Source organism: Schistocerca serialis, chromosome 4 (genome assembly GCF_023864345.2).
Source record: "Schistocerca serialis cubense isolate TAMUIC-IGC-003099 chromosome 4, iqSchSeri2.2, whole genome shotgun sequence".
Taxonomy (NCBI): Eukaryota; Metazoa; Arthropoda; class Insecta; order Orthoptera; family Acrididae; genus Schistocerca; species Schistocerca serialis.
In genome coordinates, this window is record NC_064641.1 from 91,265,268 (window position 1) to 91,279,921 (window position 14,654).

Below are 14,654 nucleotides of genomic sequence, written 5' to 3' on the forward strand. Positions count from 1 at the left end.
CCCAAATTTTGACCAGTTGGCGATTAAGATTGTCAAAATATCGAGCTGATTGGAGGGCCCTGCCCATAATGCTGCATACATTCTCTGTCGGGGAGGAGGTATCCAAAGTAGGGTTTGCCAAGTACGAAAACAAGCAGGAGAAACTCTCGCCGTGTGTAGGCGGGCATTATCTAGCTGCCCTGGATGGTGTGACATGAAGGGCAACGAAGTGGGGATTAGAATAACGTCGACATACCGCTGTGCTGTAATTGTGTCGCAGATGACAGCAAAAGCGGTCCTGCTATGAAAAGAAATTGCACTCCAGACCATCATTCCTGTTTGTCGCGCCGTGTGGTGTGCAACAGTCGGGTTGGTTCGAGGCCTGAAATCTCACTGACAGAAGTAGAACTGATAAAATGCCCTCGGATTTCAAACCAAGTACAGTGGTTAACTGCCCGCCAGCCTTTGGCAGAGACCTCCTCTACCACTGTCAAGTGGTGAACGGTCCTGTGGATGCCGCTGCCCTGTTTACATAGCAGCACCTTTCTCAGTGACGTCACTGGTGCACAGTCCCGCAACCTACGTGGTAATGCTTTGGTGGTGCTGCGGCCGCGCCCACTTCAACTCCTGAATCACAGGATCCCACGCCGTACTTAGTTGCAATCCACCGTCCTTATTGAGGGTGTTGTCCGATATTTTGATGTCTATTGCTTCGTTTATTAGCAGAAGCTGTTGATTTTGTAACGCTACCGCCCTGCTCGGACGTACGTTAGCTCTATAAAGCCTGTACTGTAATAAGTTCACGGGCTTCACCTTATAAACAAGGATTTTAGTACATAAGTTGACCGCGTGTACCTAATAGAAGCAAGATCGGACTTATACTCAGTCAATAACTACAGTGATGCATCAAGCAAATGTAAAGTATAACTACTCGTTCGCATGGACAAGAAGTACACACAGTAGATGCTACCTATAATTAATAATTCGGTCGCCAGCCTAATTAGGCGTAGACTGAGTTTTTCCTTGTACAAGTGGGTGCATGTACAAGCATAGTAACACGTAGTAATGATGCGTTATATGGCAAAGTTTGGAACCAGAAAGATCCACTGAACTAAAGTTTTCTCTTTTTGTACTAATTTGGACGAGCTAAATTTACACAACACCACACAGCAATGATTACTACGAACTGCATTTCGTCTGTTGAGCAGACTGAAATCGGGCATAGATTGCCCTAGCATCGACAATCTTGAAAGTACACACACAATATCACTATTAATGATGGAAAAACATTAATACACTTAGGATTAATATAGACTTAGCTTTACTGTTCAAATCTGATCAACACATTTCAAGGTTTGAAAGAATGGACAAGAGAAGGGGGGAGGGGGCCCTGAAACTGTTATGGTCGTTAAACTGAAACTATTAAGTACTTAAGGCAAATTAACACTCAAAATTATCAATCTATGGATAACTACTCTTTTGTCTTACTTCTGAATAATTTAACTGTCATTATTTCTGTCTCAAATTAATTAAATAACATCGCTAACTCAATTCAAAAAAATTCTCTTCCAATTTAGTCATGCTTCTGTTCTTTACCAACATTTGCCATAACACACAGGACTTTAAACTTCTTTATAGCATAGATTAATCTGCTGATAATTTTCGTTAACACTAACATTAAACTTTCAGTTCAGGATACTCGGGTTGCACAATACGAGGTAAGGATCCTGTCTAGGTCAGTGATCAGGATAAGTCACGGCTAATGCAATGCTGGTAAAAGTCACGTTATTATTGAACAGTCAGAAACATTTTCGACACTGGTCCACACAGATACACTTCTAAAGATGAAATAAATGTTTGACCTGTGCAAGTCGGTGCGGCGGATGGCGGGCAGTGAGATAGCGAGAAGCACGGCACACATGCAAGCACGGCTAAGGCTCTCACTGCAGCGGCACTTTCCTTCTTCTTAGCGTCGTTATCTTTCCAACTTTGTGCCTCAGAATATAGCCATGCCATGTAATCGTCGGAATCGGTTCATCCGAGGCTCAATGGAATCCACTTTTCCTGGGTAGCCTCCTCGGTACGGTACGTGTACTTCCGACTGTTGCTCGCCTCCGACTGTCATACTGTGCCCGTTCTGCCGAACCGCGCCAGTGTGCGTTTTCCCGCCTCGCCTGCCTCCACCTTTTCCCGCTCCCCTACAGGTAGGGTATTCACCAGAGGTTTCCTACTACACATATCCTAATGCATTACCTACGTATGGACCAAGTGTATAAATTACAATTTTCACATCTTACAATAGTTTTAACATTAAATACACTTTCCTTTGATTACCACATTATTTGAAATCTAACATAAATAATAATATTAATTTCAAAAGTTGCTCACAGTCTCTTTAACATAACGATACGAACCGAAAAAGAAGTTCAAAACATGGCTTACATTAATTTATCTAAATTCATAAAGAAAAAAATTATTATATGTACAGTTGTCGTTATAATCTGTTGAATAATAGAAGTCTCGTCGAATGCAATTCGTAGTCCTTTTTCCAGTGCATGTTTCGCTATAGATGACTTTTCGGGATAGCATAGGCGGAAACGCCTTTCATGTTCTCTTTGACATGCTAACCAACATAAAACTGCCGATAGCCGCACGGTATTTTGTATATTCTAAGTGTTCTGGAGCCTACATCGTCTCTCACACCCCTCATTAGATGCCGGAACTTTGCTGGGGGCCTGAAGCCTGTGGCGTTTTTATGTCTCTTTAGGAGACTAATTTTCCCAGTTATTGAATCACAAAACAGTAAAAACGTGTGCTTCCCCGTGTCTTGTTCGGAGGCCTACTGCTTTCGTGGCTTAGACGAAAACACTTGTGAAATTTGTCTGTTGTAGTAACTGTTTTCATCGAAAACTTTGCGTAAGTGGTTGAGCTCCCTCGGCAGGTTTTCAGATACTGACACGGTTTCAACGCGATGTACCAAGTTCCTCAAATCAGACCGTTTCTGTGCTGGGTGGCGGTAGCTGGTGGCGTGCAGATATCGATCCGTGTGGGTGGGCTTGCGGTAAATGCCGTGGCTGAGACCCCATCGGGTTTAGGCGGACGATAACGTCCAGGAATGGCAAGGAGCCGTCCTTCCACACTTCCAGGTTGAACGTTATGTGGTTATGGATGTTTCTGTTGTGTTCCAGAAACTCTCTACCTTTTCCTGTCCACGAGGCCATATGATGAAGGTATCGTCGATGTAGCAGAAAAAAAACTAGGCTTTGCAGGAGTCGTGTCCAAAGCGATACCCTCTAAATGCTCCACAAAGAGCTACAACGAGATAATGTGATCTCCATAGCGACGCCGACCGCTTCGTTGATACATTCTCCACCATGTAAGAAATACGATGATGTCAGGGTCATACATAGGAAAAGAAATCCACTACTGTACAAATACACAACTGATGACAAACAGGTGGAGACAGCGTCTGCCGTAAAATATCTATGCGTAACTATCCCGAGCGCCCTTAAGTGGAATGACCTTATGAAGCAGATAGTGGGAAAAGCAGATTACCAGACTCTGATTCATCGGAAGAATCTTAACGAAATGTAACTAATCCACGGAAGAAGTGGCTTATAAGGCGTTTGTTCGCCCGATTCTTGAGTGTTGTTCGTCTATCTGGGATCCCTATCAGGTACAACTGATAGAGGAGATCCAACGAAGAACGGCGCGTTTCGTCACGGGATCGTTTAGCTGGCGAGAGAGCGTTACGGAGATGCTAAACAAACTTCCGCGGCAGACGTTGCAAGAGAGACTTTGTGCATCACGGAGAGATTTATTATTGAAATTTCGGGACAGCACTTTTCAGGAGGAATCGGACAACATATTACTTCCCCCCCACATACATCTCGCGTATTGACCACGAGGAGAAAATTCGAGATATTAATGCCAATACAGAGGCTTACCGACAATCATTCTTCCCACGTACTATTCGCGAGTGGAACAAGGTCGGAGGGATCAGATGTTGTTGTTGTGGTCTTCTGTCCAGAGACTGGTTTGATGCAGCTCTGCATGCCACTCTATCTGTGAAAGGTTCTTCGTCTCCCAGTACCTACTGTAACCTACATCCTTCTGAATCTGTTTAGTGTATTCATCTCTTGGCCTCCTTCTACGATTTTTACCCTCCACGCTGCCCTCCAGTACTAAATTAGTGATCCCCTGATACGTCACAATATGCCCTACCAAGTGATCCCTTCTTCATGTTGTGCCACAAATTCTTCTTCTCTCCAATTATATTCAGTACCTCCTCATTAGTTATGTGATCTACCCAACTAATCTTCAACATTCTTCCGTAGCACCACATTTCGAAAGCTTCTATTCTCTTCTTGTCTAAAGTATTTAACGTCCGCGTTTCACTTCCATACATGGCTACACTCCATAGAAATACTTTCAGAACGACTTCCTGACACTTATGGCTTGGCTCTGAGCACTATGTGTCTTAACTTGTGAGACCATCAGTCGCCTAGAACTTAGAACTAATTAAACCTAACTAACCTAAGGACATCACACACATCCATGCCCGAGGCAGGATTCGAACCTGCGACCGTAGCGGTCGCTCGATTCCAGACTGTAGCGCCTAGAACCGCACGGCCACTCCGGCCGGCCCTGGCATTTAAAGTACCCTCCTCCACATACCATTAGGTGGCTTGCGGAATACGCTGTGGATGTAGATGTGGACGTCTTGCATCTTGGTGTCGATTATGGTACGGGAGTTCGTACGCTCTGCTTTACTTAAGGATGAATTCTCTTACTGTCAGAACTTTCCCATACTCTAAGTGCAGGTGTGTTGAACTTCTGTCTTTCCGGAGCCGCGCGGGGTTGCCAAACGTTCTTGGGCGTCTTGTCACGGTCCTCGCGGCTCTCTCGGTCGGAGGCTCGAGTCCTCTCTCGGGCATGGGTGTGTGTGTTGTCCTTAGCGTAAGTTAGTTTAAGTTAGATTAGGTAGTGTGTAAGCTTAGGGATCGATGACCTAAGCAGTTTGGCCCCATAAGATCTTTAATTTTTCTGTCATTGAGGAAGGTATAACTTGTCTAATAGTTATTATTAAAATTGGTCTTCATCACAAATTTATTTATTCTGGTAACCGATTTTGATAACGCCAGTGGTCATCTTCAGACCAAAATGCTGTATGAGCAGGAGCCTCCTTCTGGTGGTCAATCACTGCTTTTAATAGTAACTATTAGTAACGACACTGATCACTGTCTGCTCCAGCAATGTATTCAAAAGTGCATAACCTGTCTCTTTAACGGCACAAACAGGTACAACAGTGAATGCAATTCTATATCGACATCGCATAGTGGTATGCACTGCGGCACTAACGCCAAAGCAGGTCACGGTCATCCCTTATTTTATCGAACGTATCCACTGATAGGCACTGTCTGAGAGTTCCACAAAAAGGAAACGTTTTTCGCAACTTACGCAAATTCTTCCGAGTGCCTGCCTGCCCGTCTGACATTTACAGCTGCAGCTTTACGGATCACCGATAGCTTCCCGGTAGAGCCACGCCCTCGTCTTGCAGGAGGAAGTAGTGCAAGGTTACGACACGATCCGCTGTGCAAATGCCGGTGCGGTGCGGTGCGGCGTTGTTCACGTGCGTTCGTGCGGCTCGCGGCTCGCGGCTCGCGGCTCGCCCAACCTGTTTGCGAGTCAACCACCCGCGCTCGGTGCTCGCTCGGCCGCCGAGCACTTTCACCGCAGAGCAGAATGCGGCACACCTGGGAGCGGCGTATTTACATCGGCGACCTTGCAACACCGAAACTGACCGCTGTTATTGAGAAACCTCGCTCGCTACTAGCTCACCTAGACCACTAGGCGTAATGTTTTGAGATCAATGCTGTGCGTCAACGACTATGTGCACACGTACCTACTCTAACGGGATCCATCAAGTTCATAGATAGGTGCTGGCGACTCATTCTCGAATACGGAGTCTATATCTACATCTACATCTACCAGATTACTCTGCAATTCACATTTAAGTGCTTGGCAGAGGGTTCATTGAACCACAATCATACCATCTCTCTACCATTCCACTCCCGAACAGCGCGCGGGAAAAACGAACACCTCAACCTTTCTGATCGAGCTCTGATTTCTCTTATTTTATTTGGTGATCATTCCTATCTATGTAGGTTGGGCTCAACAAAATATTTTCGCATTCGGAAGAGATAGTTGGTGACTGAAATTTCGTAAATAGATCTCGCCGCGACGAAAAACGTCTTTGCTTTAATGACCTCCATCCCAACTCGCGTATCATATCTGCCACACTCTCTTCCCTATTACGTGATAATAAAAAACGAGCTGCCTTTTTTGCACCCTTTCGATGTCCTCCGTCAATCCCACCTGGTAAGGATTCCACACCGCGCAGCAATATTCTAACAGAGGACGAACGAGTGTAGTGTAAGCTGTCTCTTTAGTGGACTTGTTGCATCTTCTAAGTGTCTTGCCAATGAAACACAACCTTTGGCTCGCGTTCCCCACAATATTATCTATGTGGTCTTTCCAACTGAAGTAGTTTGTAATTTTAACACCCAGGTACTTAGTTGAATTGACAGCCTTCACAATTGTACTATCTATCGAGTAATCGAATTCCAAAGGATTTCTTTTGGAACTCATGTGGATCACCTCACACTATTCGTTATTTAGCGTCAACTGCCACCGGCCACACCATACAGCAATCTTTTCTAAATAGCTTTGCAACTGATACTGGTCTCCGGATGACCGTACTAGACGGTAAATTACAGCATCATCTGCGAACAACCTAAGAGAACTGCTCAGATTGTCACCCAGGTCATTTATCTAGATCAGGAACAGCAGAGGTCCCAGGACGCTTTCCTGGGGAACACCTGATATCACTTCAGTTTTACTCGATGATTTGCCGTTTATTACTACGAACTGCGACCTTCCTGACAGGATATCACGAATCCAGTCGCACAACTGGGACTATAGATATCCCATAGGCCTGAAGCTTGATTAGAAGTCACTTGTGAGGAATGGTGTCAAAAGCATTCCGGAAATCTAGAAATACGTAATCAACTTGAGATCCCCTGTCGATAGCGGCCATTACTTCGTGCGAATTAAGAGATAGCTGCGTTGTACAAGAACGATGTTTTCTGAAACCATGCTGATTACGTATCAATAGATCGTTCCCTTCGAGGTGATTCATAATGTTTGAATACAGTATATGCTCCAAAACCCTACTGCAAACCGACGTCAATGATATATGTCTGTAGTTCGACGGATTACTCCTACTACCCTTCTTAAGCACTGATGCGACCTGCGCAATTTTCCAATCTGTAGGTACAGATCTATCGGTGAGCGAGCGGTTGTATATGATTGCTAAGTAGGGAGCTATTGTATCAGCGTGATCTGAAAGGAACCTAATCGGTATACAATCTGGACCTGAAGAATTGCTCGTATCAAGCGATTTGAGTTGCTTCGCAACCCCTAAGGTATCCATTTCTAAGAAACTCATGCTAGCAGCTGTTCGTGTTTCAAATTCTGGAAGTCTGAGTGACGTTCCCGTAAATCTTATTAGGCGGAAGTATGGTCGGTATCATAACTACATTTAGATTTTCCCCAGTTATCTCAATTAACTTTAGGTGGGCGTGTTGCTAGAGTGAATCCTTACCTCCTCCTTGCCTTCTTAAGACCGAATAATTAAAAATTGTTGAGGCTATCTTGATCTATTGTTGAGTACTACCTGTTGTCTACTGTGTCCGGATACAGAGACACAACACACAATATGTCAGCGAGATAACTGTCCCTCAATGATGGCCTCACCATTAACTTCGTGAATGGTGTACTGTTGTGGAAAATACGACACAGAATAATTGGCCTGCATCCAAAAGCTGCAACCTCAAATTGCGAAGATAAAACCAGCGATTGTCGTCTGGTAGAATGAAAAATAACAATGATGAATTTATGCCATGAAAGATCAGGGAAATGAAACAAAAATGGTGAAATACAGTCGTGGCACACGAACCTACAACTATGATGCATCGTCTTTATACGGTCTCCTCAACCGTTGTGAGCCAGATTCTCTTGAGCGCCAATATTAGAACGAAATAGAACTCTGAGATGGTTCCTCGGTATAATCATACCTGTCAAAATCATCGAAACTTTGTGACAATGAAATTTAGGTAGCTGTTGAAATCCCAGTGCTTGACCTTAGTTTAATCTTTCCTCGAAGAATAGAGTGTTCCGTGAGGAAACAATTACTTTTGAGTGACACTAATGTGCATTCGCGGAAAAGCTATGAGAAATAAACATTTTTCATAAAGTGTATATTTCTATTGATAAATTCATCCATTTGTCCCGAAACTCCCTGTATTCGTTCCAGGAGTATGTAGCATAACTTACATTGTGTCACATGTAAGCAGTTTTATACATACGTCTCTGTGAAACCATAAGCACTGGAAAATATTTTATAATCTTATTTCATGTTTTAATAATTAAGTACATTTTCATTTACTCCTGAGAATCCATGAATAAACTTTTCTACGAGGGTTTTGGCAGAAAAATGGTTCAAATGGCTCTGAGCACTATGGGACTTAACATCTGTGGTCATCAGTCCTCTAGAACTTAGAACTACTTAAACCTAACTAACCTAAGGACATCACACACATCCATGCCCGAGGCAGGATTCGAACCTGCGACCGTAGCAGTCGCGCGGTTCCGGACTGAGCGCCTTAGGTTTTGGCAGACATAATAGACAATATACTTCAACGACAACTTATAGATTCCTGATTTTAATATCATATCGTTGTTCAGTTTGTAAACAAAATTTTGTAAAGTTTGTGATGCTTCAAAATATATCTGCGTTATATATATATATATATATATATATATATATATATATATATATATATACAGGGTGAGTCACCTAACATTACCGCTGGATATATTTCGTAAACCACATCAAATACTGACGAATCGATTCCACAGACCGAACGTCAGGAGAGGGGCTAGTGTAATTGGTTAATAGAAACCATACAAAAATGCACGGAAGTATGTTTTTTAACACAAACCTACGTTTTTAAACCGAATCCCGTTAGTTTTGTTAGCACATCTGAACATATAAACAAATACGTAATCAGTGCCGTTTGTTGCATTGTAAAATGTTAATTACATCTGGAGATATTGTAACCTAAAGTTGACGCCTGAGTACCACTCCTCCGCAGTTCGATCGTGTCTATCGGAGAGCACCGAATTACATAGGGATCCAAAGGGAACGGTGATGGACCTTAGATACAGAAGAGACTGGAACAGCACATTACGTCGAACAGCGGAGGAGTGGTACTTAAGCGTCAACTTTAGGTTACGATATTTCCGGATGTAATTAACATTTTACAATGCAATAAACGGCACTGATTACGTATTTGCTTATATGTTCAAATGTGCTAACAAAACTAACGTGGTTCCAATTAAAAAAACGTAGGTTTGAGTTAAAAAACATACTTCCGTGCATTTTTGTATGGTTTGTATTAAACAATTACACAGCCCCTCTCCTCACGTTCGGTCTGTGGAATCGATTCGTCAGTATTTGAGGTGGTTTACGAAATATATCCAGCGGTAATATATATATATATATATATATATATATTCAACGCAATAATAAGTATGGTTAGTGATTGGATGGAGCTGAGGTCGTATTGGAATGATAGAAGCGTATCCGTAACTATGACCCACGTTCAAGTGCAAAAAGAAGTACGTTTTGTATAAGGAACCAGGAAATGAAATTAGGAAGCAATGGAACACCGCGGAATCAAACGGTTTTGCGTAAATGGATGGCTCTGATACAAATTGTGTTTTATATTATTCAGGCATTGACTCCCGGACACACAGACGGCAAAAAGATGAGAAGAAAATCTGTATAAATAGATCCTGTGAGCCATGATGTGTGCATCCTCATCTGAAAAACTAAGTTGCTGTGAATAATTAAATGTTTAATTAAGTTAATGAAGGCCATATGTAATCGTATTCGTGTGCCCAGTATATTGTATTTAGTACCAGTTTAGTCCGCAGCTCGTGGTGGTGCGGTAGCGTTCTCGCTTCCCACGCCCGGGTTCCCGGGTTCGATTCCCGGCGGGGTCAGGGATTTTCTCTGCCTCGTGATGACTGGGTGTTGTGTGACGTCCTTAGGTTAGTTAGGTTTAAGTAGTTCTAAGTTCTAGGGGACTGATGACCATAGATGTTAAGTCCCATAGTGCTCAGAGCCATTTCAACCATTTAGTACCAGTTTCATTTAGACAGCAAAGGAGTCAATAATGTAAATACCCTCCAACTGGGATACCGAATCTCAAGGGCAGGTAAAGACAAAGGAACAGATGGAGAAAGCGCGTAACGTTGGGGTGTATCGTCTTGTCGATTGTATGGACATCCCAGACGGGGCGCTTAGTTAGTTGGACCAGATTTGAAGGAATGATGTCGCCCATTAGCAGGCGTCTGAATTGATCATTTTTCTTCTCACATATTTCATTCGAAGGTAGTGAAAAGTTTTCAGTCTTCCGTAGAATACAGATCTCTTCAGCCAAATATAGCAGTCGTGTACGAATGGGGCAAATTCCGGCAATCGACAGATAAACCAGGCTGAACCTTCCGAACAGCTTGGCTGGAGATTGGGGATTGCAAATACTCCAATTTATTTCTAGGACACCATTGCCCATCGTTTCGTGTGGGAGTGTTCGTGTGTGTGTGTGTGTGTGTGTGTGAGAGAGAGAGAGAGAGAGAGAGAGAGAGAGAGAGAGTGGGTGGGTGGGTGAGTCGGTCAGTGGGTGGAGACTTTGCTTCCAAATGACCTGCAGAGTCCTCAGATCAAACATAAAATAGACTGCGCTCTTCCTCAACATGAGTGTAATTGTCTTATCCAGTGTCCCACCAGACTTAATAACCATGTAATTACTGTTTGAAAATATTGAAAACTGAGGAGAATTATACACTGAATGTCTCTGTTGAAGAGTTAGATAGCAGAAGGCCACGGTTGAATTAGTTCTGGGAATTGAAAAGAAAACTGAAACAGTGAAGGGAATTTCCAAGGACCTTCGGAGCCTGCAGTGAAAGCAAATGAAGAACAAGTGGATATAATTTGCATACACGGGATTTTATTCATAAATTAAGAATAAAAGTAATACATGAAAAATAGTGTCTGATGTAGCACATTTGTCTCATTATGAAGCTCGTCGAATAGATAGGTGTTGGTGAAGCGACAGTTCAGCCCAGCAAAGCAGCCTTAGCTTGCAGATGGGCGGCTGCAGCCAGAGCACCGGGCGCAACGAGGGCTGCTGCAGGGGCGTGGCCAGCCAGCACCGTGGCGGCCGGCGTCCTTCCTGCGACGAGTGCGGGGGCGGCGTAGGCGGGGGCGGCCACGGCAGCAGGGGCGGCGAGCACAGTGGCAGCCGGCGTCCTACCTGCTACAATGGCTTGAGCGGCAAGGGCGGGGGCGGCCACAGAGGGGGCGGCGACGACACTGGGGGCGGCAGCGACGGCTGGGACGGCGGCTGCTGCAGCAGCGGCGGCAGAGGCTGCGTCGGCGGCGTCGGCTGCGGCGTCGGCGGCGTTGACCACGGCGTCGCGGACGCGAGTCTCTGCCACGGCGGTCAGGTGGGCGATCCTATTCACGACCACCTCTGGCGTGTCCAGCGGGATGCCGCCGGGCCCGATGACGATGTTGGCGGCCCCACCGGGCGGAACGCGAACGACTCCCGGTGCTGCGGCCAGCACAGCAGGGGCGGCGGGAACCGCAACGCCGTGGGCGACGCCGCCCAGCCCCAGGTACCCGGGTTTAGCAGCGCACAGTGCCGCCAGTGAGCTCAGAAACACCTGCGGCCAATCAAAGTCTCGCGTTAAGTCTGGCCAAGTCTTCGAGTTGCACTGACATACAGGAGCAAACATTAGCATCCTATGCTACGTGTCTGAATTTCGTAGAACGATGATCCATGTTCAGTAGGAATATAGTGGGTCATTTACTGTCTCAGCCTCTCTGCGCAACGTTTAGTTCTAATTATGAGCAAGTAAATACCAAATTTAAATGTGTGGTTACAATGACCATTAACAGCTACACCTTGGAGTGTCCCTGTGGAAGCTCAGAGAACCTGTTCAACAGCCTTTTCCTTCGCAGACGACACAGGCGGAACGTCTAAGTGAGATGTTCCAGTACAGTGAACGGAAAGAAGGAATTGATAGAATTACCAATAGAGATCGAGGTAATGGAACTTATTCTCGTTATCAGTATTATGATGTTGAGCGAACGTAATGAAGACTCATAAGACTAAAAGATTCATCCAGCGACTGCTGTTTGGATAAGCTTGCACTAGACAGCAAAATCTTTTCCTTACATATCTACTACCGCTACCCAAGTAAATAAGGATATAACAAGAGCAATGCACAAAGAAATATGTACAGAGTCATTCTGGACCGAAGGTGCGATATGTTAAAGTCGCCGAGAGCGTTAATGACTTCTGACTGCGCAGCTCAGAATGAATGCTGCGATTCAAATCGCAGAAACTACTTTACGTTCCTGCACATTGGCAACGCCCCAGACCGGCTCACCTGAATCTGAACATGTCTGAAGAACAAGGCGCCTTCTAGGTATTTAGCTATTATGAGAAAACTCGCAGAACACTCAGATCACCAGAGATATCAGTCAATCGTGATTTGATACACTTGAAACACAATGGAACGGAAGTTTACACAGTATGGAACACGTAAACAGACTGAGCACTGATTCACTAGCTAAGTAGCTGTCTACTGTGCATCCCCGACCCAGAGGCCATAAACGTTGCTGCGGACTGTAGCCGAGGAATAGATAGTAAACTCGGATTCGACAAGGAGGAGGGCCGGCCGCTGTGGCAGAGCGGTTCTAGGCGCTTCAGTCCGGAACCGCGCTGCTGCTACGGTCGCAGGTTCGAATCCTGCCTCGAGCATGGACGTGTGTCATGTACTTAGGTTAGTTAGGTTTAAGTAGTTCTAACTCTAGGGGACTGATGACATCAGGTGTTAAGTCCCTTAGTGCTTAGACCCACTTGAATATTTGAACCAAGGAGGAGGAAGAAAGCTGACTGTGAACCAGGGAGCCTGTCAGTTATTTAAATATGCCAAGAAGTATTTAAATCTATATGATAATTACCTGCTTCTCGAGCATCATCAACATTTCCATTAACTTTAGAGCTTTTAAATGAAACACCAAGTTTACTGTTACCAGTCACCGTTTCATTTATTTCCACGACGCGTTTGGAAGGTTTAAACCTCCATCATCGGGTGTATTTACATTAGTTGGTATTACATTTGTGTGTGTGTTGTGTTACGATTTTTGGAGGAACTTGTGGCACTGCCTAGTGGAGAAACAAGACACTATTTCAGAATATCGTTTAGGATTACTTTTGACAAAAAATTAAACTGATATCTAATGGTAAACATTAAATAAGTAAGCTAGAGTACCTCCAGTGGTCACAGGTGCCTTTTGCTGTCGTAACATACTGCAGCCGCAGTGGTCCGAAACCCCACGACAACTACCGCAGTCCACTTCACCCTTCCGCCGCCCCACACCGAACCCAGGTAAACAGCAATACTTTCTTTGCCTTAGGAAAACGAGTTACCGTATGGAACACCAACAAAAAAATCCAAAATTTTAATTTTTCCAGCTCCACGAAAGCTTCTCCAATCGTAATACGAAGTGAAAAGTGAAGAATCGGTTTAATGCTGCATTAGTCTTCAATACTTTTATGGCGCGCAGTGCGTAGTGTTCTAATCAGATCCTTTATTCCACCAGTGATTCTGATACATGATGCACTATGGTGTCACAATTTATGGGTTATCTCCTAATAGCATATAGGACCTCCCTTTGCCCAGCGTAATGCAGGAACTCGACGTAGCGTGGACTAAAAAAGTCATCGAAAGTTCCCTACAGAAATAAAGAGTTATGCTGCCTGTATAGGCGTCCATAATTGCGAAAGTGTTACCGGTTCATAATTTTGCACATGAACTGACATCTCGATTATGTCCCATAGATGTTAAACGAGATCCATGTCGGGTCAGCTGGCTGCTCAAGTCGTTGGCTCGAATTGCACTGAATATTCTTCAAACTATTATGAACAATTGTGGCCTGGTGACATGGCGCAGTGCCAACCATAACAATCCCGCCGTTGAAGTCCACGAATGGCTGCAAGTAGTCTCCAAGTAGGAGAATTTAATCATTTCCAGCCAATGATCGGTCCATTTGGACAAGAGGACCCAGTCTACATGTAAACACAGCTCACTCCACGTGGATCCACCATCAACCTGCACAGTGCCTTGTTGACAACATGGGTCAATGACTTCGTGGGGTCTGCGTCACACTCGAAACCTACCACCAGCTCTTACCAACTGAAATCGGGATTCATCCGACGCGGCCACGGTTTTCAAGACGTCTACGGTCCAACCTCTATGGTTACGAGCCAGCAGAGGCGCTGCAGGCGACACTGAGTTGTCAGCAAGGCACTCGCGTCGGTTGTACTCTTTGTGTGGCAGACACAGCCTGGACCCCACTACACAGTCTTTCGGCGCTGGTGCCGCCAAGTGCAGTAGGCGGGAACTTACCAGGACCTGCATCGCCGCCATGGCAGTGTGTGTGCTCGCGTGCGTGGGTGCAGACAGTGAACTGT

At 44.8% G+C, this 14,654-nt stretch overlaps 1 protein-coding gene across 1 annotated transcript; it reads right to left on the reverse strand.

Annotated features, from left to right (window-relative positions):
- Positions 1–11,097: 11,097 nt before the first annotated feature.
- On the reverse strand, positions 11,098–14,654 carry LOC126474888 (cuticle protein 16.5-like). The gene is made up of 2 exons (XM_050102382.1): positions 14,590–14,654; positions 11,098–11,835 (listed from the first exon to the last, which is right to left on the reverse strand). The coding sequence occupies exons 1-2, from the start codon at positions 14,608–14,610 to the stop codon at positions 11,227–11,229; spliced, it is 630 nt and encodes a 209-aa protein (XP_049958339.1). The 5' UTR covers positions 14,611–14,654; the 3' UTR covers positions 11,098–11,226.

Coding starts and splice junctions, on each gene's coding strand:
- LOC126474888 (XM_050102382.1), bottom strand. CDS start 14,610: ATGGCGGCGATGCAGGTCCTG. Junction 11,836..14,589: donor TGGCGGCGATGCAGGTCCTG/GTAAGTTCCCGC, acceptor GATTGGCCGCAG/GTGTTTCTGAGCTCACTGGC.